The sequence below is a fragment of the Scyliorhinus canicula genome, chromosome 7 (genome assembly GCF_902713615.1).
Source record: "Scyliorhinus canicula chromosome 7, sScyCan1.1, whole genome shotgun sequence".
NCBI classification, from domain to species: domain Eukaryota; kingdom Metazoa; phylum Chordata; class Chondrichthyes; order Carcharhiniformes; family Scyliorhinidae; genus Scyliorhinus; species Scyliorhinus canicula.
The window spans coordinates 18,375,568-18,402,061 of NC_052152.1; the positions used below are offsets into that span (position 1 = coordinate 18,375,568).

The following is a 26,494-nucleotide window of genomic DNA, read 5'->3' on the forward strand; positions in this document are numbered from 1 at the left end:
TCCCCAGCTACGTACACAGCGACCGGGGTTCGTCCTTCATGAGCGGCGAGCTGCGTCAGTACCTACTCGACAAGGGCATTGCCTCGAGCAGGACTACCAACTACAACCCCAGGGGGAACGGGCAGGTGGAAAGGGAGAACACAACGGTCTGGAAGACCGTCCTACTGACCCTCGGTCTAGAAAGCTCCAAGTCTCCCAGTGGCAGGAAGTCCTCCCAGGCGCGCTCCACGCTTTTGTGCACGGCGACCAACCAGACCCCTCACGAGAGGCTCTTCATTTTTTCCAGGGGCACTACCACGGGGGTCTCACTTCCGGCATGGCTGAGGACGCCGGGCCCCGTACATCTGAGGAAACACGTCAGGGCGCACAAAACCGACCCCCTTGTTGAAAAGGTACGCCTGCTCCACTCCAACCCCCAGTACGCATTTGTCGAGTTCCCTGACGACCGTCAGGACACTGTATCCCTCCGGGATCTGGCACCCGCCGGATCCAGCGCCCCCTCTACCCCCACAGAAGGACCTCTCACCCTACACCCCATGCTGCCGCCCCCTTGCGCTCCCGAGCCCACGAGCTCGCTCCACCAGTTCCGCGTCCCCGCGCCGGCCAGCGCCCCCAGTCCCCGGTCGAAGCAGGAGAGTATGAAGCTTGGATACAACCCTCCCTGGAGTCCGCCATCGTACCCCAGCACACAACACCCATCCAGCCACCGCAAGAGGCTGCAACCCCAGTGCTCCGCAGATCACAACGGACAATTCGACCACCGGACAGACTGACGTTGTAGGCCACCACCCCCGCCGGACTTGATTTTTTTGCAGGGGGTGAATGTAATATATATATATATTATAATTCACACTGTCTTTGTAAGCGCAGTAGCGCTATCCTACCACTAGGGGGAGTAGCTCTGGGAGTACTCAGGAACTTGTACTGGGCTCCACCCTTGGCTCTGCCTACGACTCCTCCCTCTAGTGCAGCTGTATAAATACCCTTGTCCAGAGTCTGCCTGAGTTCACTAAGCATTCACCAACGGGTAACAGGCTGGCTCTGAAGTAAGTCGATTAAAGCCTAGATTCATATCGGAAACACGTGTCTGGTGAATTGATGGTTCCATCAGTAATAAATAACAGCATAAGATGAAGCAGAAAGCATTTTAACTGGGAAACGGTCCAGATATTTTAGCAAGCTGCAGATTGTTACTCCAAATGATTGCCTTCCGTCTAGTTCACAAAAGACAAGGGACTAGCCAGATTATCGAATATCTTCACGGGATTATCGAATGTCTTCACGGATATGACCCTCCGTGTCGCAGGATAGAGCAGGACATAATTCACTCCAGCAGCCTTTAATTGTTTTCCAACTTCATGCTTTTGTTACGTTGTGGCCAGGAAATCTTGGAAGCAAGAGAGCCTCGCTCCCTCATGGAGCCAGATCCCACCACACCTCATCACTTCCAATACTCTTTGGTGATCCACAAACTCATGAGTCCCCAGGCCTCAAAGACGAGATACAATGTTCCCTTTTCAACTTAATACGCTCAGCTTTCACATACAGTTTAAGAAAATGTGGCAGCCAGCTCTCAAATAATTTAAAAGAATCTTAAAAATATAGAAGGCCATTTGGCCCATTGAATCTGCACTGACCCTTGGAAAGAGGACCCTACCTTGGCCCATGCCTTGACCCTATTCTAGTAACGCCACCTAACCATTTGGACACAAAGGGGCAATTTAGCATGGTCAATCGAGCTAACCTGCACATAATATCTTTGGACTGTGGGAGGAAACTGGAGCACCCGCAGGAAACCCACGAAGACACTGGGAGGAAGTGGAAACTCCACACAGTCACCCAAGTTCGGAATTGAACCCGGGTTCCTGGCGCTGCAAAGCACCAGTGCTAACCACTGTGCCACCATGCCGCTCCTAGGGACTTGCCCTCCACCCCTTCTGGCAAACGGACAACCCGGACATTTTTCTTCTTTCCTCGGCTCTCTAGATCCTTCAGGATTTCTGACAGACCACACAGCTGGTTTTCCGAGGATTGCAAGCGGTCCTCCAACTTGAGGAGGTTACATTTTGAACATTCAGGATCCTTTCTTCCGTTTCGTCGGCCCTCTTATTTATATTCTGCAGCTCAGTCTCAGGAGCGCTAATATTCTGTGCCAGCCAATCGATTTTGTCACCTATGACTCTAATGGTGTTCGCAGTCGTCATTTGCTGTGCCTTTGAGAGTGCTGGATCAAGAGCTCGCTCGAGGATCAAGTCGCCATATTGAGGAGTCGGCTCCAGCCAGAAATCTTCCAGGGATGTATTGCAGTGTATTCACTCCGGATTAGGCAAGTATATGCCGCATGAAGAGGATACATGAAGGATTAAAAGATGAGCAGTGCCAGCGCCCACGGAAACACTGCTATTCCCACACCTGCATCACGTGATTCTCCCGAGCAGGTTGTCTTATGAGGAACGGTTTGGAGAGGTTAGGTTTATATCCACTAGTGTTTAGACGAGTAAGAGGCGACTTGATCGAAACCTTTAAAATCCTGAAGGGTATTGACAAGGTGGATGTGAAGAGGATGTTTCATTTTGTCGGAGAATCTAAATCTAGGGGTCACTGCTTAAAAATTAAGGGGTCGCTCATTTAAGATGGGGATGAGTCTCTCGGAGTGTCTTGATTTCTGGAATTCTCTTCCTTGAAAGGCAGTGGATGCAGAACCATTGAATATTTTTAAGGCACAGCTAGATAGATTCTTGATAAACAAGGGGGTGAAAGGTTATCGGGGGAGAGGGAGTATGCAGGGATATGGGATTGAGGTTATCATAGAACCATAGATTCATAGAATATTACAGTGCAAAAGGAGGCCATTCAGCCCATCGAGTCTGCATCGGCCCTTGTAAAGAGCACCCTACAACCAAGCCCACACCATCTCCACCCTACCCTCGTAACCTCACCTAACTTTGGACACGAAGGGCAATTTAGCATAGCCAATCCACCTAACCTGCACATCTTTGGACTGTGGGAGGAAACCAGAGCACCTGGAGAAAACCCACACAGACACTGGGAGAACGTACAGACTCCACACACACCCAAGCCGGGACCCTCGAGCTGTGAAGCAACTGTGCTAACCACTGCAACCATGCTGCCCGTGTTACAATCAGATCAGACAAAATCTTACTGAATGGCGGAGCAGACTCGAAGGCTGAGTGTGGCCTGCACCTGCTTCTAATTTGTATTGCCTCACCAAGGCCCTGTATAATTGCAACAAGACATCCCTGCGCCTGTACTCAAAACCTCTTGCAATGAAGGCCAGCATACCATTTGCTTTCTTTATCATCTGCTGTACCTGCGTGCTTACCTTCAGTGACTGGTGCACAAAGACACCCAGGTCTCATTGCTTAGTCCCCTGTCCTAATTTATGGCCATTCAGATAATAGTCTGCCTTCTCGTTTTTGCTACCAAAGTGGATAACCTCACATTTATCCAAATTATACTGCATCTGCCATTTGTCCACTCACTCAACTTGTCCAAATCACATTGAAGATCTCTGCATCCTTCTCCCAGCTCATCCTCCCACCCAACTTGATGTCATCTGCAAATTTGGAGATGTTACATTTTGTTCCCGTGTCTAAATCATTAATATATTTTGTGAATAGCTGGGGTCCCAGCACCCGATCCCTGAGGTACCCCACTAGTCACTGCCTGCCAATTTGAAAAAGACCCATTAATTCCTACTCTTTGCTCCCTGTCTGCTAACCAGTATTCTATCCATCGCAATATACTATTCCTAATCCCATAGGCTTCAATTTTACTCACTAATTTCTTATGCAGGACTTTGTCAAAGGCCTTCTGAAAGTCCAAATATACCACATCCACTGGTTCCTCTTCATCAGCTCCATTAGTTGCATCCTAGAAGAATTTCAGTAGATTTGTCAAGCATGATTTCGCCCTCATAAATCCATACTGACTCTGTTTGATCCTGCCACTGTTTTCTAAGTGATCTGCTTTAAAATCTCTGACAATGGATTCTAGAATTTTCCCCACCACCGATGTCAAGCTTAGTGGTCTATAATTCCCTGTTTTCTCTCTATCTCTCTTGTTAAATAGTGGAGTTACATTAGCTACCCTCCAATCTGCAGGAACTCTTTCAGAGTCTATACAATCTTGGAGGATGACCACTAATGCATCCACTATTTCTAGAGCCATTTCCTTAAGTACTCTGGGTTGTGCTGGATGAGGTGCCAATCAAGTGACTGCTTTGTCCTGGATAGTATCTGGGTTCTTGAGTCTTGTTGGAGCAGCACTTATCTAGGCAAGTGGAGTATTCAATCAGACTCCCGACTTGAGCCTTGTAGATCGTGGACAGATTTTGGGGAGACAAGGAGGTGAGCTACTTGCTGCAGAATTCCCAGCCTCTGACCTTGTGTAGGCACAATATTTATATGACTGGCCTGGTTTATTTCTGATCGATGGCAACCCCTGAGGATATTGATGGAGGGGAATTCAGCAAAGTAATGCCATTGATCTTCAAGGGAAAATGGTTAGTTTCTCTCTTTGGAGATGCCAGTGTTGTATCTGTGCTGAAACAGCTTGGTTTGGGAGGTGGCTAGTTCTGGAGTGTGTTTCATAGAGTGTTATCATAGAATTTACAGTGCAGAAGGAGGCCATTCGGCCCATCGAGTCTGCAGCGGCTCTTGGAAAGAGCACCCTACCCAAGCCCACACCTCCACCCTATCCCCATAACCCAGTAACCCCACCCAACACGCAGGGCAATTTTGGACACCAAGGGCAATTTATCATGGCCAATCCACCGAACCTGCACATCTTTGGACTGTGGGAGGAAACCCACGCACACACGGGGAGGATGTGCAGACTCCGCACAGACAGTGACCCAAGCCGGAATCGAACCTGGGACCCTGGAGCTGTGAAGCACTTGTGCTGTCCACAATGCTACCGTGCTGCCCTATTTCAGTATTGTTGCTGAAATGTTATCAACATCCACACCCTTTTGATGGCTTCAGCCAATTTTTGAAATTGAGTGAGTGAATCATGTCCAAAGGCTGGCACCTGTGATGCGGGGGCTCAGGAGGAGTCCAAGGTGGATTATCCACTTTACACTTCTAGCTGAACATGGTGGCAAATGCTTCAATCTTGCCTTTTGCTATGCTGGGCTCGGCCATCATTAAGGATGGGAATATTTGTGGAGCCTCCTCCTTTGGTTGGTTGTTTTAAGTGTCCACAATCAGCCAGAACTGGATAGAACATAGAACACTACAGCGCAGTACGGGTCCTTCGGCCCTCGATGTTGCGCCGACCTGTGAAACCATCTGAAGCCTATCTGACCTACACTATTCCATTTTCATCCATATGTCTATCCAGTGACCACTTAAATGCCCTTAACGTTGGCGAGCCTACTACTGTTGCAGGCAGGGCGTTCCACACCCCTACTACTCTCTGAGTAAAGAAACTGCCTCTGACATCTGTCCTATATCTATCACCCCTCAATTTAAAGCTATGTCCCCTCGTGTTGGTCATCACCATCCGAGGAAAAAGACTCTCACTGTCCACCCTATCTAACCCTCTGACTATCTTATATGTCTCTATTAAGTCACCTCTCAGCCTTCTCCTCTCTAACGAAAACAACCTCAATTCCCTGAGCCTTTCCTCGTAAGACCTTCCCTCCATACCAGGCAACATCCTAGTAAATCTCCTCTGAACCCTTTCCAAAGCTTCCACATCCTTCCTATAATGTGGTGACCAGAACTGCACGCAGTACTCTAGGTGTGGCCGCAGCAGAGTTATGTACAGCTGCAGCATGACCTTGTGGTTCCGAAACTCAATCCCCCTGCTTATAAAGGCTAGCACACCATATGCCTTCTTAACAGCCCTATTAACCTGGGTGGCAACTTTCAGGGATTTATGTACCTGGATGCGGAGATCTCTCTGTTCATCTACACTACCAAGAATCTTGCCATTAGCCCAGTACTCTGCATTCCTGTTACTCCTTCCAAAGTGAACCACCTCACACTTTTCCGCATTAAACTCCATCTGCCACCTCTCAGCCCAGCTCTGCAGCTTATCTATGTCCCTCTGTATCCTATAACATCCTTCAGCACTATCCACAACTCCACCGACCTTCATGTCATCTGCAAATTTACTAACCCATCCTTCTACACCCTCTTCCAGGTCATTTATAAAAATGACAAACAGCAGTGGCCCCAAAACAGATCCTTGCGGTACACCACTAGTAACTGAACTCCAGGATGAACATTTGCCATCAACCACCACCCTCTGTCTTCTTTCAGCTAGCCAATTACTGATCCAAACCGCTAAATCACCTTCAATTCCATACTTCCTTATTTTCTGCAATGTGGATGTGGATTTTGTTTGTTATTTCATGAATTTTGGCTGCTTACTTCCCTTCCATTTTCTGGATGTGGCAGGACTGCAGAGTTTAGATCTGATCCATTGGTCGTGTGATTGCTTAGCTCTGCCTGTTGCATGCTGCATCTGCTGCTTGGCATACAAGTATTCCTGTGTTGTGGCTTCTCTAAGTTTAGGCCTCTTGGGTATGTCAGGTGCTGTTCCTGGCATGTCCTCCTGTACTCTTCACTGAACCAGGGTCGACTCCTCAGTTTGATGGTAATGATAGATTGGGGGATATGTCGGACCATGCAGTTACAGGTTGGGATTGAATACAAATCGGCTGCTGCTAATGGCCCACAGCACCTGATGGATTACCAGTTTTCAGTTACAAGATATGTGCATGAATCTATCCCATTTAGCATGATGGTAGTGCACACAATGAGATGGATGTTCCCCTTAATGTGAAGATGCAACTTTGTTTCCACAAGGATTGTGCGGTGGTCAGTCCTATCAATACTGTCATGGACAGGTGCATTTGTGACAGATAGATTGGTGAGGACGAGGTCAAATATGTTTAGGGATGATAATTTTGGCCAAGATAAGTTCTCTTGCATTAATATATTTGCATTATCATCTTATTTTTTATTATTGGTACTCTCAAAGCTTACTGCTGTAATCCCTTTTGTTATTTCATGAATTTTGGCTGCTTACTTCCCTTCCATTTTCTTTAAAATCAGAATTGGCTCATTTGCAATGGATTGATCCAGGACTGTAGCACACAATTGTATCACGGACAGAATTTATGTTGCTTTTTATTGCCCATTATCGGTAAATTTGGATGTAACAGGGTGTGTTTTCTTACCCTTAAAGTGCACCTAATTAAACAATTGAGCAGCAAGACTTTGTGAGTTTCAAAATAAAGAAGGTGAACTTTAGGTGGAATGGATTGGGGAGTCATTTTCTTTCTGTTGGAATCACCAAATTTTAAGGTATTTGTGGTAAATTACCTTGGCTGCTTGACGGCTTGCAGATAATTTCATGGCTTTTGATGGAGCTTCTCTCTCTGTTTGCAAGCAGCTTCTGCTGATTTCAAACCAGTCATAGATGTGGGTTCCTCGTCACGTGACCTCCACAAGTTCAAAGTCCATTTTCCAAACAAAGGGTGGCATTTTGATTCTAAATCATGTGTTGTCATTTGACACTTTGAGAATTTGAGACAGCCAGTGTCTTTGTGTTCAAATGACCCATTGAATTGATCATTCACTTTTGAATTTGTTTCCGGACAGAGCATTGGGACAGCGTCAGTCTGGGCATTTCCTTTTGTTCCCTCTTGATACACGGGAGTGGTTTCAACCCACAAAAGAAGTCGGGTGATTCTTGGGCTGTCATATTTTGCTGCCTCTTGTGGTCAGTTTTGAAATTTAAAAGTTGGTTGATGTTTTTCTGGGGCATAACACTGGGATTAAGATAACTGGCCTCCAACAATCACCGCCATCTTCCTTTGTGCTAGGTATGACTCCATTCTGATCCCCATTGACTTCAGTTTTATAAAGGCTCCTTGATACCACACCTGGTCAAGCACTGCCTTGTTGTCAGGTGTATGCATCTCACCTCTGAAACTCCGCTCCTTTGTCCATATTTGAACCAAGGGTAGGTACCAAGTGGCCCTAGCAGAACCCAAACTGAGCATCATTGAGTAGGTTATTGCTGTGTAAATACTGCTTGATAGCACTGTCGATACACCTTCCATCATTTTACTGATGTTCGAGAGTAGATTGATTGGCAGGGTCAGATGTCTCCTGCCTTTTGTGGATAGGACATGCCGAGGCAGCTTTCCACTCACCATGTCAGGTAGAAGCTGTGTTGTTGCTGTAAATGGGGCAGCTTGGCTAGGAGGTGCAACGAACACTGGAGCACAAGTCTTCAGAACTATTACTGGATGTTTTGAGCTGTAGCATTTGTCTTGCAGGGAGACAGCCATAGTTCGAAAAAACTGTCACCAATAAGGGGGACAAAGTCCAACAGTGCCTGTCATTTTGAGATATTCCTTGCTGGTGGTCTGAAAACTATTTCCAAACCATCAGTATTAGACTGCCGAGCGCAGCTGAAAAATAAAACTGCAATCTTTCAGGTGAGATATTAAAACTGAGGTCTTTTCTTCTCTTGTAAGTGGATGTGAAGGATCTCCCGGCACTATTTTGAAAAAGAGTAGGGGCGATATCCCTGGTGTTCTGGCCGATATTTATCTCTGAATCAACATCACTAAAAACACATTAGCCTACATTGCTCTTTGTGGTGGCCATACCTTCAGTTGCCCAGGCCCCAAGCTCTGGAATTCCCTCCCACCTCTCTACTTCGCTTTCCTTAAGACACTTCATAAACCTACCTCTTTAACCAAACGTTTGATCATCTAACCTAATAACTCCTTATGTAGTTCAGTGTCATACTATGTTTATAATGCTCCTGTGAAGTGCCTTTGGATGTGTCATTACATTAAAAACACCACATGTATATATTGTTGGTAGGACAAGGCAGATATACAGTTTCGATTCAGCAACCGTCCATGCCAATGCCATCTATCAGTCCACTCCATATCGTTGATGTGTAGTATTGTTGACAGAATAATTAGCATTTAAAATTCTGAGGAAATTATCTTTGCCTGCTTGCCAAAGACTATCAGCATTGGTGCAAACTGATTAAGGAATAATTTACATGACCATAATCCATTTAGAGTTTTAAGTTATCCTGCAATGAAACAACGACAGCTCAAATGGTTTATGCTCATCATCCAAATCCCATACTTGGCTATAAAATGGTAAAGAAGCAAAACTGCTCAAAGAATACAGAATGGGTCATATTCAAGTATACAGAATCTGTAGAATGAATGCAAGAAGCAGAAGGGAACAATGGAATTTGGTTCATTAGATAAAGTAACAGAGAGCCAAAGTAATTCACAAAGTAGCTGCTTTGCGCTTAGATGTTGACTTATTCTATAAATGAATGAGCCCATTATAGAGAATGCAGAATTGATTGAAATAAACAGTTTTTGTTTCACCAACTGTACATCATACAGACTTAGTTCCCAGACAGTGGGAACAGACAACGTGAGTAGTTCATGAATGTGAATCTAAATTGTTAAACAAGCTAGATAGCCCAATCTGTGTGGTCCTTTCTTGTTCTTGACTTTTGTTTCTAAGCTTACAGTTAGGTGCCACATTTATTCAACTCATAATGTGAATGCTACCTATTGTGAGTAGCGATCTTTAGCACATTTACCGTACACTTGCAATTGTTCTTGCTTTCCACATTCTAGGGGCAGCAGGGTAGCATGGTGGTTAGCATAAATGCTTCACAGCTCCAGGGTCCCAGGTTCGATTCCCGGCTGGGTCACTGTCTGTGTGGAGTCTGCACGTCCTCCCCCTGTGTGCGTGGGTTTCCTCCGGGTGCTCCGGTTTCCTCCCACAGTCCAAAGATGTGCGGGTTAGGTGGATTGGCCATGCTAAATTGCCCGTAGTGTAAAGTAAGGTTAAGGGGGGGGGGGGGTTGTTGGGTTACGGGTATAGGGTAGATACGTGGGTTTGAGTAGGGTGATCATGGCTCGGCACAACATTGAGGGCCGAAGGGCCTGTTCTGTGCTGTACTGTTCTATGTTCTATGTTCAGGGGCTGGTTTAGCACAGTAGGTTAAACAGCTGGCTTGTAATACAGAACAAGGCCAGCAGCGCGGGTTCAATTCCCTTACCAGCCTCCCAAACAGGCGCCGGAATGTGGCGACTAGGGGCTTTTCACAGTAACTTCATTGAAGCCTACTTGTGACAATAAGCGATTATATTAATAGATATTATTAATTGTTGTCGCCATTTGGACTATGATTTAAAATGCCCTTCAAACCCTTTGCTCAGACTGCAGATTTGGAGTGGGGGGGGGAGGAGGAGGAGGAGGTGGGTGCTGGGCCTGGCCTGCCGTCCAGCCCTCGGCTGTTCCTGCCTCCACCTGCTGTACCGGTTCGGCTGTGTGGTGCGCACCAGTCAGTGTCCCAGAAGCCTTATCACTAATGTGCCCAACCGAGGTGAAGGTATCTGCGATGGTGGAGGATGTGGGTGACAACAGTGACGCAAGGTCCATGTCCTCATCGGACGCCGTGTCTGGGGTCTCCTGGGTTGAGCCTTGGACCGATGGACGTTGTCCCCGGCCCATGTGAGGGGCCCTGTCTGGTCTGTCCAACATCTGTCTGGCCGTCCTCTGTGCGTCACTGTCCAGAGACCCCGTCCTCTGTCCGTCACTGTCCTGGCTCTCTCACCTCTCCTGACTGTCCGTCCTGAGTTCGTCAGTGTCGTTTCTGTCGGTCCTCTGTGCGTCAGCTTCCTATGCCCCGGCCTTGGAAGAGGGCACTCCTGCCCATCTAACTTCCCGTCCCTGGCGTGCGACGCTGTGGACGGATGAACTTGGACCTGGACGGCAGGAGCTCCTCAGAGATGTTCCGGGACGATCAGCTGCTGGCTCTGGAATACACAATAAAGCATGTATCGTTAGACACGCGGAGTCGTGTGTGAGGGGGCAGTGTGAGGGGGTGGAGAGTGTGGGGGCAGTTAGGGGGTGGAGAGTGAGGGGGGGGTTAGGGGGTGGAGGGTGCAGTGTGAGTGGGGGTGGGGGAGGTGAGGGGCTGAGGGAGTGTGTGTAGCCAGGCAGGGGCGTCTCACTTGGTACTGCGCCTCCGATCTGGCATGGGGCTACCTCCCAGGGATTCTCGCAGCTCCGCTGCTGGCCCCTTTTAGGGGCCTTAATGGATGCTGCCGGTGGCCTATTCGTGTCGTCGTGAAACGTGACGGCGTTCACTACAGCGTGGACACTCTGACTCGCCATCGGAGAATCCAGCCCATCATTCTTGCCTGGTCTGGTCTACATGTGACTCCAGCAGAGCAATGTAATTGAATGCCCTCTGATATAGCCCAGTAAGCCAATCAGTTGTATCAAACCACTAAAAATGAGTCAATAAGGCATAGGCGCCGGAAGTGACAATGGCGCCGGAAGTGACAATGGCCCCGTCAACCCTGCAAAATCCTCTGGGGGCCTGGGTGAAAAGATTGGTCAAGCAACAGGCTGACATAGTCATACTTACGGAATCATTGCCGATAATGCTCCAGGCACTATCACCATCTGGGTGGTATGGTGGCACAGTGGTTAGCACTGCTGCCTCACAGCGCCAGGGACCCGAATTCAATTCCGACATCGGGTGACTGGCTGTATGAAATTTGCACTTTCGGCCCATGTCTGCATGGGTTTCCGCCGGGTGCTCTAGTTTCCTCCCACAGTCCAAATATGTGTAGGTTAGATGGATTGGCTATGCTAAATTGGCCCGAGGTGGAGTGATGTAGTTAGTATGGGGTTTGGGCCTGGGTGGGGTCCTCTTTCGGAGGGTCAATGTGGATCCGATGGGCTCAAGTGCTGCCTTCTGCACTGTAGGGATACCATGATTCTATGATCACCATCCTGGCTATGTCCTGCCCCACCACCTGCCAGGGGGGAGTTATCTTCAGCATCTACTCCAGATCATATGATGTCTCATGGCATCGGGTCAGACATGGGCAAGGAAACCTGCTGATTACCATGTACGACTGGCCCCCTCCAGGATGAACACTACTTGGAGGAAGCAAGCACTGAAGGAGGCAATGGTGCAGAATGTACTTTAATGTCCATCACCAGAATGGCTTGGTAGTACCACTACAGACTGAGCTGGCTGTACACAGCTGCTGGACTGGTCTGTGGCAGATGGTGAGGGAACCAACAAGAGGGAAAAATATATTTGACCTCAATCTTACCCATTCGCCTGCTGCAGATGCGTCTGTCAATGACATTATTCATAGAAGTGACCACTGCACAATCTTTCTGGAGACTAGTCCCGTCTTCACACTCCATCGTGCTGTGTTATACTACTACTATACTCAGTGGGATAGATTTCACACAAATCTAGCAACTCGAGAGTAGGCGATGTGGGCCATCAGCAGCCCCCCCCCCCCCCCCCCCCCCCCCCCCTCCTCCTCCTCTACCATTACCACCAGGCCACTTGGTTCAATGAAGAGTACAGGAGAACATGTCGGGATCAGCACCGGGCAAACCTAAAAATGAGGTGTCAACCTGGTGAAGCGACAGCACAGGACTACTTGTGTGTCAAATAGCACAAGCAGCAAGTGATAGACAGAGCTAAGCAATTCCACAACCGATGGATTAGATCTAAGCTCTGAAGTCCTGCCACATCCAGTTGTGAATAGTGGTGGACAATTACAGAACACACTGAAGGAGGAGACTCCACTAATATCCCCATCTTCAATGATAGGGGAGCCCAGGACATTAGTTGAAAAGATAAGGCTGAAATATTTGCAACAATCTTCAGCCAGAAGTGCCAAGACACTGATTTGTCTTGGCCTCTCCGGAGTTCGCCAGCATCACAGATGCCAGTCCTCAGACAATTCAATTCACTCCATGTGATATCAAGAAGGGGCTGAAGGCATTGATAATGGGCTCTGACAATAATCTAGCAATACTTGTGCTCCAGAACTTCCTGTACCTTTTGGCAAGCAGTTTCAGGACAGCTGCAAAATTGGCATCTAATCGGCAATGTGGAAAATTGCCCAGGCTCGTCCTGAACACAAGAAATCATCATTGATTATCAATGAAGTAATGGAAAGGGTCATCAACAGTGCTATCAAGCAGCATTTACTCAGCAATAACCTGCTCACTGACGGGCTCTGCCAGGTCCGCTCAGCTCCTGACCTCATTACCGCCTTGTTGTAAACATGGACAAAAGAGCTAAATTCCAGAGGTAAGGTAGAGTGACTGCCCTTGACACAAAGGCAGCATTTAACTGAGTATAGAACATAGAACATTACAGCGCAGTAAGTATGGCACCAAGGAGCCCTAGCTAAACTGGAGTCGATGGGAATCGGTGGGGGCGGCGGAATTCTCCGCTGATTGGAGTCATGCAAAAAGGAAGGGTTGTGATTGCCGGAGGTCAAATATTTCAGTTCCAGTACATCATTGCATGAGTTCCTCAGGCTAGTATTCTAAGCCCAACAACTGCTTCATCAATGATCTTCCATTCATTATAAGGTCAGAGTTTCCCTCAGTACTATTTGCGATTCCTCAGATAATGAAGCAGTCCATTTCCAAACGCAACAAGATCTGGACCAGGCTTGGACTGCCAAGTGGCAACTAACATTCACACCACACAAGTGCCAGGCAAGGACCATCTCTAACCAGAGATAATCTGACTATCACCCCTTGGCATTCAATGGCATTACTATCGCTGAATCCCCCACTATCAACATCCTGGGGGTTACCATTGACCAGAAATTGAACTGGACTAGCCTTAGAAATACTGTGACTATACATGCAGGTCAGAGGCTAAGAATCTTGTGGCAAGTAACTCACTCCCTGACTCCCCAAAGGGAGTCCACATGGCACAAGTCAGAGGTGTAATGGAATACTCTCCACTTGCCTGGATGAGTGCAGTTCCAAGATGCTCGGCATCATCCAGGACACAGCAGCCCACTTGATTGTTTCCCTTCCACAAACATTCAAACTCTCCACCACCAACTCACAGTGGCAGCTATGTGTACCATCTACAAGATGCACTGCAATAACTCACCAAGATTTCTTAGGCAACATCTTCAAAACCCATGACCACTACCATCTAGAAGGACAAGAGCTGGAGCTGGGCAAAATCGTGGAATGGACTAATTCCATGCAGTCCTAGTTTCTGGTCCTCCCCCACCACTGGTATGTCCAGCCTGTCGAGAAATTGTTCCATCTCCGAGTCCCCCTCCGGGAGTCCAGAGGCGTCTAGCCCTCGGTAGAAGTTTACGAAGGCCTCGTTAACCTTTTCTGAGTCTGCTAACATCCTGCCTTTCCTGTCTCTAACCTGCCCTATCTCTTTTCTTCATGGTTGCCTGTGCCAGCATGAGGTTGGCCTTGTCTCCGTGCTCGTAGAAGGCCCCCATGCCTGGCAGGGCTGGTGGACTGCCTTTCTTGTGGAGAGCAGATCAAATTCCATCTGCAGATTTTTCCTCTTCACCAGCAATTCCACAGTTGGGGTGGTGGAGTACTGCCGATCCACCTCCAGTATGGAGCCAATCAGCCACTGCTTGGTTACCCTCTCGTTCCCCAAGGGCTCAATAAGCTATGATTTCACCCCTAATCACTGCCTTCAGTGCCTCCCAGAACGTGAAGGGTGAGACCTCCCCCTTCTGGTTGCAGGTTACATAATCGTTGATTGTTTGGGATATCTTTGTGCAGAATTCCTTATCGGAAAGCTTGTGCACATGGGAGAAAAACAAGAATTATTTTCTTTCTCGGGTGCTTGAACTGCCCAATGGTTCCCCTCCCCCCTTCCCCAATCTGCTCCAAAAAGGTGTTTAATTCTCATGTTATACTTGACATGGTTCCTGTATTGAAGTTGGATATGTCTGTTGTCGGGTCCTCTACGCCGTTCAAGCGCACACCCCCATCCGATAAGTTGGTGGGTGTCTAGGTCCAGGGTTTCAGCCATCGTCTTCTTGACAAATTCTGCATCGTCCTAGTTCGGGGTGTATATATTTACCAAGACTGCCAGGCCCCTTTCCGAGGTCCCGCTGACCACCACGTTTCAGCCCTCCTGGGTTCATCACTGTGCTCGCCACCATAATTGAAACCGTCTTGTTGATTAGCGTGGCCACACCCCTCTCCCTGATGTTGAAGCATGAACATAGAACATGAGTGAAACGTTTGCTCTACCCAGCCTTTCCTTACTACAGTTGGTCCCTCTTTCTTAAGTGTGTCTCCTGTAGGAAGACTATATCCATCCTTGGGCTCATGAGATGGGCGAGGCCCCTCACGTTCGTGTTACAATCTGGATTGGGGGGGTCTTGCCCAACACCCCTTCCTGTGGGGTCAACAATACTTACTCTTTGGGCTGGGCCTGTTCTTCCGGGCCTGCCTTTGTTCACGGGCCATTCAAGATGGCTGCCACTTTCTTATTCCAGGTGGCCACCGACAACTTCCTCATTTTTGTCGTTGCCATGTGCAACCTGTTGCAACCAATGCCCTATCTTCCACCCTCTGCCTTCCCTCCCCCCAACCCTCTGCTTCTCTCTCTGCGCCCCTCAACCTTGTGCTTCCCCCTCCTGGTCTTTTGGCTTTAACCCCTTCTCTGACCACCCCCTTCCCTTTTTACCCGAAGCTCCGTTTTCCCCTTCCCTTCTGCCAGGCGCTCCCTCCCTCCCAGGATGCGCCCCATGACCCCCTCCTTCGTTATACTCCCGTACACCAGCCTGCCCGTTAGTGCAGTGGTTCCCCGAACAGTCGGCTTCCTCTATTTAACCCCCAGCTATCTCTCACCACCACCCCCTCCCTCCACGCCTCGGCTCCCCGATTTAACCCTCTCTCTCTCTCTCTCTCTCTCTCTCTCTCTCTCCACCCTACCCCACTCTCCCTCCGCGCCATGGCTTGTGTTCGCCCCTGCCCTTCTCAACCTCTTGCAGCCCATGTTCTGGTCCCTGTCCACTATCGCTGTTTGCCCAGTCCATTTTTCTGGACAGACTTGTTGGCCTCCAGGGTGTCAAAGTAATGCTCTTTCCCCTGATATGTGACCCAAATATTGGCAGGGTAGAGCATGCCAAACCACACCCCACTTTTGTAGAGCGTGGATTTTACACCGTTGAATTCTGCCCAGCGCTTGGCCAGGTCTGCATCAATGTCCTGATACAAGTGGGTGGAATGTCCTTCCCATTCGCCCACCTCAGGATCTACTCTTTATTGTGATATCTGTGGGACCGCATGATTAACTCCTGTGGTGGCTCAACAACCCTGGGCTGCTGCCGAAGCAACTCGTGGGTGCGGTCTACCTCGGGCCCTCCTCGCCGACCAGCATCGCTGCAATGTATTCTGTGGGGTTTCCCCCTCCATTCCCTGCAGCAGCCCCATGATTCTCAGGTTCTGCCGATGTGAGCAGTTCTCCTTATCGTCGATGTTGTCCTTTACCACCTCCCAGATCCTAACCAGTTCCCTACTTCAGCCTTGAGTGCCGCGATCCAGTCCCCTTGGTTCTTGGCGGCTCTTTCAAGGTCCCTAGTTGTCATGGGCTTCTAGTCTCTGCCCCATATTGTCCATTGCCTCCATCATAGGGGCTGGTTTAGCTCACTAGGCTAAATCGCTGGCTTTTAAAGCAGGCCAGCAGTACGGTTCGATTCCCGTACCAGCCTCCCCGGACAGGCGCCGGAATATGGCGACTAGGGGCTTTTCACAGTAACTTCATTGAAGCCTGCTTGTGACAATAAGCGATTTTCATTTCATTTAATTTCATGGGGCCGTCACGGCTTCCACTGCCATCTCGATGGCCAGAAGGCTCTTCTCACCTCCTCCCTGTGTCTCTGGAGCTCGGAGGTGATGATGTTTGTCATTTTGGCCATCAGCGCCTGGTTCTGCACTGGGAGCTCTGCGGAGTCGACCCTCACCAGCTCCGCACGTCCACGTGTAGTTCCCTGCTCTGAGGCTGAGGTTTCCCTCCTCTCTTCTCTGCTGGCTTTTCAGCCGGGGAGGAGTAGTTGGTGTTTTTCCATCCTGTTCTGTAGTGTGGTCGATGGGGGTTAAACTGGGGGGGGTTATAAGTACTTTTGGTGCCTGTTTGTTAGGGTTAAAAGGCCGTCATGGTAGTTCTTGGACGAGAGCCATTTGATTTGATTTATTGTCACATGTACCAAAGTATTTTTCTGTGGCCGAGGGAACGTACATAGTAGACAAAAGAATAATCATCAGAGAACATTGACAAATAATAATAATTTTTTATTGTCACAAGTATGAAGTTACTGTGAAAAGCCCCTAGTCGCCACATTCCGATACCTGTTCGGGTAAGCTGGTACAGGATTTGAACCCGCGTTGCTGGCCTTGTTCTGTATTACAAACCAGCTGTCTAGACCACTGAGCTAAACCAGCCCTCAAATGGTACATCAGCAAATAGTGATTGGTTACAGAGCGGTACAAGGGGCCAAACAAAGCAAATACATGAACAAGAGCAGCATAGGATGTTGTGAATAGGGAACAGATCAGTCCGAGCGAGAGTCGTTGAGCAGTCTAGTAGCTGTGGAGAAGACGTTGTTCCTATGTCTGGATGTGCGGGTCTTCAGACTTCTGTATCTTCTGCCTGATGGAAGGGTCTGGAGGAAGGCAAAGCCTGGGTGGGACGGGTCTCTGATAATGCTGTCTGCCTTCCTGAGGCAGCGGGAGGTGTAGACAGAATCAATGTTAGGCAAGCTTGTGTGATGAGTTGGGCTGAGTTCACCACACTCTGCAGTTTCTTGCGATCTTGAGCCGAGCAATTGCCATACCAGGCTGTGATGCAGCCGAATAGGATGCTCTCAATGGCACATCTATAGATGTTTGTGAGAATCGATGCAGACATGCCGAATTTCTTTAGCTTCCGTAGGAAGTAGAGACATTGATGGGCTTTCTTGACTGTTGCATCAATGTGAGTGGACCAGGACAGACTGTTGGTGATGGTGACCCCCAGGAACTTAAAGCTATCGACCATCTCGACTTCGGAGCCATTGATGCAGTCCGGGGGGGGGGGTAGTGTTACGCTATGCTTCCTGAAGTCGGTGATCAGTTCCTTGGTCTTTCCGACATTTAGAGAGATTGTTTTCGGTACACCGTGCAACCAAGTGATTTATCTCCCTTCTGTAGTCTGATTCGTCGTTGTTTGAGATACGACCCATCACAGTCGTATCATCGTAAACTTATAGATTGAGTTGGAGTTAAATCTTCTCACACAGTCGTGTGTGTGTATAGGGAGCACTGTGGACGACTGAGCACACAACCTTGCAGGGCCCTGATGTTGAGAACCATTGTGGAGGAGGTGCTGTTGCCTATCCTGACAGATTGCGGTCTGTTGGTGAGGATGTCAAGGATCCAGCTGCACAGGGAGGGGTCATGTCCAAGATTGCAGAGTTTGGTTATTAGTCTTGTCGGGATAATGGTGTTGAAGGCAGAGCTATAGTCTATGAATAACAGTCTTGCGTAGGTGTCCTTGTTGTTGAGGTGTTTGAGTGTTGATTGTGGAGCCAGGGAGATAGCATCTGCTGTGGACCGGTTGCAGTGATAGGCAAACTGCAATGGAACAAGACCATCTGGGAGGCTGGCGTTGATCTGTCTCATGACAGGGCAGCACGGTAGCTCACGTGGATAGCACTGTGGCTTCACAGCGGCAGGGTCGCAGGTTCGATTCCCCGCTGGGTCACTGTCTGTGTGGAGTCTGCACGTTCTCCCCGTGTCTGCGTGGTTTTCCTCCGGGTGCTCCGGTTTCCTCCCACAGTCCAAAAACGTGCAGGGTACGTGGATTGGCCGTGCTTAAATTGCCCTTAGTGTCCAAAAAGGTTCGGAGGGGTCATTGGGTCCGGGGATAGGGTGGAAGTGAGGGCTTAAGTGGGTCAGTGCAGACTTGATGGGCCGAATGGCCTCTTTCTGCACTGTATGTTCTATGACTAGCTGCTCAAAGCATTTCATGATAACTGAAGTCAGGGCCACTGTCGGTAGTCATTGAGGCAGGCTACCTTGTTCTTCTTTGGTGCTGGTATTATGGTGGTCTTCTTGATGGAGGTGGGGACCTTGGAGCGGAGGAGTGAGGTGTTGAAGATGTCTACGAATACCTTTTGTGCGACTGCTCAGTTCATGGCCGCCCTCGGAAATCGCCCATCACCAGAAGTCATTAAATAGTAAATTATGCCACTTTTTTAAAAATCCAAATTATTCTTTTTCTTGGTCTCATTCATAGTCATTCTATTACTGCTTAAAACAAGGTCACTAAGGTGTTCCCATCCTTATGTATGGGTCTTGCTCCTGTGCCTGATAGAAAATGTGTTGAACAATGCTATCACTCTTGGAATGTGAATCTTGAAATGTCTGTCAAGTCAATTCAGATGACACTATCATGATGCTTTCATGCTCTTTATGTTTTCTGTTAATTCCTCCCAAGTTTGACATTCATTATTCTGCTGCTGTCTTGCAGGTGGAGCAGACCATGGAAGGATTACTTCACTACATCAATCCAGCACATGCCATCTCTCTCCTGAGCGCACTCAATGAGGATCGTCTAAAAGGCCAGCTATGTGACGTACTCCTAATTGTTGGTGACCATAAATTCCGGGCTCATAAGAACGTTCTGGCTGCTAGCAGTGACTACTTCCGGGCTTTGTTTACCAAGAAGGAGAATGAAGGCCAGTCGGTCTTCCAGTTGGATCTCTGTGAAGCAGCCATCTTTGAGAATATTCTGAATTACATCTATTCTTCATCCCTCTTCATTGAGAAGAAATGTCTTTCATCCATCCATGACCTTGGTGGCAACCTTGGTATCTCTTTCCTGACCAGCATTCCATCACAGACGCCTCAGATTTCCTGCGCACCGAATCCTTTTAAAAAGCTCACCAAAGTTGGTGAGGATGTAAGTAGTTCCCAGCCACGGAGCGTGATTGTATGTCAGAGTCGCAATGATCTTGATAAAAGTAATGTTGATTCTGAAACAAAGGCAGGAGATGCAAGTCATAAAAAGGGACCTGCAGAGGAAGATCCAAGTCACAGTTTTAAGTCCTCATCTTTGATGAATGCTCTCAGGGCAAAGTCTAATCCTCTATCCAGAGATGTTGATGCAACTCACCTATTGGATGATAAAGGACACCCTTTGTCAAAAGATATACATGCGGCTTTAGGTGACACTAAATACCGTGCAACCTTCAAATCTCTGGACGATCAAAACAGAATGAGGTTTTGGTGTGATAGGAGAAATTCCATGAGTGTAGATGGCACCACAAGTTTTACTGACAATCTTTCTGAGGCAAAGCAAAGTCTGACTGACCTCTTGGTAAATGGGAAGTCTTTGTCCCGGCCACAACTTTCACCTGCGTTTTCGTTTCATGGAACCACAGGACTTTCATATTCCCAACAGAAATCTGGGCACACAGTAAATGTTGGCAAAATGGAAGAGAGTAATTTGCTATATTATGCCAAAGTCGGGCCAACAGTTCCACCTGCAAGATTGCCACCTAACAGCCAGACTGTGGTCAGCAGTGGTCCATTGGTGAAAAGTCTCCTTCGTAGGTCTTTGTCCATGGACAGCCAAGTCCCTGCCTACTCCTCCTCTCTTGATCTAAAAATGAACTACAGCTCACAGATCTGTAAGCGAGAACCACTGGAGTTGATGTATGATGCATCGTCCCAAAAGCCCTCAATCACAGACTCAATGAAGCAGCAGCTTCTAAAGGAAAAACCACAGACTGATCAGCCCTGTCGACCAAGACAACTTCATGTATCTCAAGCTGCTGAAGCTGATGCTATCTCACTACCAACAGCTGTTAAAATAAAAACCGAACCCTCCAGCCCTGTCTCAGATACTTCTGATATAATTAGGGTTACTGTTGGAGAAACCTCACCATCTACTACTAGTAAGGAGTTCGCTGTGAAAAATATAGAGAGGAACAGAAGAACATCAATGCTGCCAGTGAAGAGGAGATTCCAGGCTGAAAATGCAAAGTTTTCTTATGAGAAGTCAGAAGCCTTCCTGCATTCTCCCAATATACCACAAAACTTTGAGGAAAGTTCAAGCCCTACAGCAGATGATACCAATCTTGATCCATCGAAGACTGATGAGAACAAGGATGAATATTCTGAGTCTGAATCAGCAGTTACTGGCAAGCAGTTCAAGTGCAGGACCTGCTTCAAGATATTCCGGTCTACAGCAGGTCTTTTCCGGCACGTCGACATGTACCATAATCCAGATAAGCCATATGCCTGTGATATCTGCCACAAGAGATTTCTCACCAATTTCAAAGTTTGGACACACTGCCAGACTCAACATGGAGTGGTTATCAACCCATCAGCGGCTACCAGCTCTAGTCCAGTTCCAGAAGAAAAATTTCAAAAGAAATTGAATGATATGGTGCGTGAAAGAGAGATCAAGAAGGCTCTATTTCACAAGTTGCGACGCAGGCAAGTCTCTCATGGTTACCCAGGCCTGCGCTCAGAACAAGGATTCAAAAAGAATTTGAAATCTGCAACCAAAGGAGTGTACATTTGCACTACATGTGGGAAGCTGTTTCGTTTCCTTTCACGTTACAGGCAACACATGAAGACCCATCCAGGTGAGAAACCCTTTGTTTGCAAACTCTATAACAAGGCTTTCAAATCAAAAGAACAAGGTGTTACTGAGAATGTGAGTGAAGGTAGTATTGAAAATCAATGTGAACATTGTAATACCAAGATGTCTTCATTGGCAGAGAAGACAAAGCATGAGAGGATCTGTAGGAATGTTACAGTGTGCTGCTACTGTAGCCTTAGGTTCTGTTCCAGAGAACTGAAACAGGAGCATGAAAGTCAGTGTGAATACAAGAAGCTAACCTGTCTCGAATGTAAACGCACATTTAAGTCTTCTTTCAGCATATGGCGTCATCAGATTGAAGTTCACAATGAAAACACAATGGCCCCAATGGAACAATCCAGCTTGGATCCAATATGTCACAATGGTGTCTTGCCCAAAGAGGTTCAAACTGAAATAGGAGAGGACTCTATAGCCAGCCCAAGTACGTCAAAAGAGGATGACGCCTGTAGTGATTCTTCGGAACCAATGTATGTTGACTCTGAAGACAGCTCTTGCTTTCCTGAAGATCTCAGCGTCTCTAGTCGGAGGAATACAGGCGCTAATGATAACCATCTACCTGACGTAGTCTCCTCAAATCCTATCCATCTGGAAGACGTGGCATCTGAATCCAACAGCTGCAGTGGGGAACCAGAGGACCTAACTTGCAAAGGAGAACGTGGTCTTTGGCCATGTGAAAAATGTGGCAAGATCTTCACAATACACAAGCAGCTGGAGCGCCATCAGGAATTGCTCTGCGCTGTCAAGCCATTCATTTGCCACGTTTGCCATAAAGCCTTCCGTACCAACTTCCGTCTCTGGAGCCACTTTCAGTCCCATATCTCTCAGTCCACAGACCGCCTTGAATTTTCTAAACCCGTGAGGAGCCCTTCCTCTTGTCCACCTGCTCCCCCCGCGCCACCGCTCCCTGCGTCACCCAATGAGCAATCTCCTGAGCCTGAACAGCCCTCCAATCATTCGGACAAGTCGAGTAGCCCGCAGGCAGCAGACACACTCTTTTCTCACGCCCCTCCTCTGGCAGCAGCCACCTTCGAAAGGCCATTCATGTGCAAATTTTGCCATAGGACTTTCAAAACTGCATTCAGTCTGTGGAGCCATGAACAGACTCACAACTGATATTAAGGTTTAAGTCTCATGTGATTCATTTGGGATCCCACTAGATTAATCTATAAAGATAACTTGGACTCAGAGGGTGTGCCATGGGCATGGACTGTGTAGATGGCAATATAATGAACAATCCATTCACCGAAGGTTTAGGAAAATGCAGAGTTGGATAAGAAAGGTGGAAATTAATATATGGAATTGGTATTACTGATGGATCAAAGTAAAACCTGGAATTTAAAAAAAAAATCACCATACTTATTACTTGGGTGCTACGTGGAAGCATTTTTAAAGAAAGATGTGACGTTGCCAGTGTTACACAATCATTGTTTTAAGTTGGACTGGTTAATATTGAACCAACTCATACACTTGAGATGGATCCTTTATCATGTGTTTTTAACATTGAGTAATATATGTGGGGCTTCAGTAATATCATCAAAGCAATTTGTATTCTGCAATTCAGTTAACATTCACTGGTTCAGCCGTGTTGGCAGACTGACTGGTTTCAATGGGAATGAAGAATGTAGCCATTTTGATTAGTTTTTTTTCCCAGCACAGAAAAGGTATAATTCTGAATGTGATTTCTGCACTAGTTAAGGCCCAAAGTATATCCTGTATGTCAAGGATCAGTTAAGTGGCTCATGGAGAAACTGGGATTAGCTGCAAATGATGGGTCTCAACCAATGAGCAGATTGGAGACAAAATTGGAGCTGGATTGTCAACTGCACCTTCTCAGTTAGCACAATTGATGGCAATCTACTGCAAGCAGAGGCATTGTAACCAAGATGACTCCAAAAAATGATTTTCAACCGACGACCATCGAGGGTTAGAGATTACACTCTTTCACATTTTTACCCCTGTGCACGTAGTCACCCTGTGATTTTTATACAGTACCTATTAAAGAAAAAGTACTTCCATTGTCGTGTTGGACACACAATGAGCATTCTAGAAATCCAGCATTGCGAGCTGGACCAAAGGTAGCAGGCGGCTAATGCGAGCTTTAAAATGGTCTGAACTAAAACAATAGAGAAAAGAGACAAAAGCATATTGGTCCTGCTTCAGCACTGGGCTCTGTCAAAAGCTGGTGACTTGAGCAATACTGGAGGACAGTAGAACAGGTGCAGGAAAGTACAACCATTCTCACGCTTCAAGTTCCCCTTCATGCGACAAACATGTTGAAATGTCTCCTCTTTGGATTTGTTTGCTTAATAGCTGATAGTGGATTTTTAAAAATTTTACAACTAAAGTACAGTGAAGTGGAAATGGAGTGAAAGGCTGATTTGGTAGTAATGACACAAGTGATGTCGGGGAAGAGGACAAGTCCTTCAAAATCATGAGCCAAACGTTACTGTTGAGGCCAATTTGTAGTAAATAAGTATTTTGTATTGTAAATTTAAGGTAATGGCACAGAAAATGGAGTATTACACTAACTTTGTTTCTGTAGAATGTACTCAGGAAGGAGAGATGTGCAGTGCAGGAGGATGAGCCACTTTTATTTGTGGCAGGTTCTAAGAGTTTAGTTTTCTTCGAACCTGCTACTGGCTCAAGTTTGTCATCTGGACACCCTCCACTCAGCTCCAAGAGTATGCTACATGTAATTAACTTGTTTATAATGAAACTAATACAAAGACATTTGTTTAGCCGTGTTTGACATTCAAATATGGATCATGTGACAGTATTCCGCTGAAGGGATGGTACTCTATCAACTTTATACTGTTTGTCCAGATATGTAAAACGGTTCTATTTGTTTACTTTCCCAGTCTGCGCTCAGTTGTGATTGACAAAAAAAATGATTCATAGTGAGTCTTTTTTACCTTCCCAAATTGAGGATAAGAAAACTTCCAATAACACTGACAGGACTACCATAAATTGTAATATAATGATTATCAATGCATCATTCTATTTAATTGTTACAAGAGAAGTTCAAGCAATTCAGCTCGTTATAACTAGATATTTTCTTTGTAAATTTTTATTATTTTAAAAGATAATATACAGTTTGCTGCATTGGAGTTGCTCAACTTAATTCTTGATTTCCTGAATTTAGTACTGCATAGTACTCTGAACATTAAATTCAGTTGTTTACAACAGAAAAGTCTTACATTTCTAGTTGAACCTGTCTCTTATTGCAGCAAAACTATATCAAGTGGAACTCTCTATATTATTTCTTGTAATTTCCCTTGTTAACAGTTTAAGTGTGGGAGAAGAATGTTGAGAGCTCTGTAGGCACGTATCAGGCTGGATTCAATGCAGTCCATCGTGGCGGGAAACATGGAAGCTGGGCTCACTTGCTCCTGGGAGAGACTCTCACGCAACTCTCCACCCTCAGTCGCCATTGACTGGAGTCCCACAATGGTCCTGGGCCTCTGGTGGATGCAGTACCGCCAGCTGCCCCCACTCCCACTGGTGCTGGTGGCAATGGCGAACCACCAGACTCTGGCTGGCAGCTCTCGGCAGATGGGACATCCACCGCCAGGGCCCTCGATCGCAGGGAAGGCCCTCAGTTGGCTGTCTGTAAGTGCATGAAGGACGCGGAATTCCATTGGGCCTCTCCCACGGAACTAACTGGCGTTCCCTGTTCGTTCTTCAACTGGTGGATGAGATCTCCATCAGCCCGACAAAATCCCAACACCATTGCCCTTTTAATTTAAAAGGTTCTCTGCATAATTAATACTATTGTTCAAATCCGTATGTTAAGAATCTTTTGTGAGATTCAGCTGAAATAAGTATCCATCAATCTGCTAAAATCAACCTAACCATGATTGTTTAACTGATTATGGACATTGGGGTTTTAATGATCAACTGGTTTACTGTTTATCCATTAACTTTATCTTTTTATGATCTGTTTAACTGGTTTACTATGTTTTTTGCTAACCTTCAGCACTAGCATCCCTTTACCATTGGTTAATCTTTCCCTACTTGATGACTAGACCTAAATATAGTAGGAGAGTACTGGTACTCTTGAGGAGTAATGACAGCCTATATTCAAAAGTAAGCATATTTCTATCCATGTTGCCAAAGAGTTGATCACGTATTGTTTGTTTGCAAAGCAGCAGAGAAGATCCATGTGGCAGTGCAGGGATTTTACATGGGCAAGTCGCAAATAATGCCCTGAATTGAGAGGAGGAGAGGGGAAGGAAATGGCATGATCTTGATGTAAATTGCAGAAAGGCGTGTTTAATATAGGTGCTATGGCTGAAACTGTTCACTATGTTTGCACTGTAGTGTCAATTTCACTTGCACTTTTTAAATGATTAACATTGCCAAATTTTGCCAATAGTAAGCAGCGTAACTTTATTACTGTTTCATTCTTATACATTAAATTCAAGGCTGCCCTTGCCTTTGCTGTTGTTTTGAATCTGTTATGTGTCCAGAGGGAATTGATAAACCAGATATGAACTCCTGGAGCAGATTAGATGACAAAAGATAAAAAGAGGCAAAATATATAAATGCTGAAATTCAAAAATAAATGCATAAAATAATGGAATTGAACAGCAGTTCAATCATCATTTGGAAGGAAAAGATTGGTGTTTGAGTTGAGACCTTTCAGTGGATCTCTTCTCCATCCTGCTGAGGAAATTCATCACAAAATCTTAATCTCTCAGATATTGATTAATCTGCTGTTATTTTCCATGTTTGTTTAGTTTATGTCAGTAAAATCTGAATAATACTTTAGCCACAGAATTGTTGCAGCACAGAAGGTGGCCATCTGGCCCAGCTCTCCAAATGAGCATCAGGATTTAGTGCCATTCCCCTGTCTTTTCCCCATAACCCTATACATTATTTCTATTCAAATAATCATCTAATGCCTCGATTGAACCTGCCTCCACCACACTTCCAGGAAGAGAAATTCAGATCCAAAACACTCGCTGTG

The 26,494-nt window shown here is 46.7% G+C and overlaps 2 protein-coding genes across 2 annotated transcripts in view; one reads left to right on the top strand and one right to left on the bottom strand.

Moving 5' to 3' along the window:
• Positions 1 to 7,465, bottom strand: part of LOC119968654 — a 130,112-nt gene extending 122,647 nt beyond the window's left edge. Inside the window, exon 1 of the mRNA XM_038801274.1 lies at positions 7,359 to 7,465. The gene's annotated coding sequence lies outside the window, so the exon portion shown is untranslated. The remainder of the gene's footprint in view (positions 1 to 7,358) is intronic.
• Positions 1 to 26,199, top strand: part of zbtb21 (zinc finger and BTB domain containing 21) — an 80,933-nt gene extending 54,734 nt beyond the window's left edge. Inside the window, exon 2 of the mRNA XM_038801440.1 lies at positions 19,384 to 26,199. Coding sequence (XP_038657368.1) covers positions 19,384 to 22,638 — 3,255 coding nt within the window. The 3' untranslated portion in view covers positions 22,639 to 26,199. The remainder of the gene's footprint in view (positions 1 to 19,383) is intronic.
• The last annotated feature ends 295 nt before the right edge of the window (positions 26,200 to 26,494 follow it).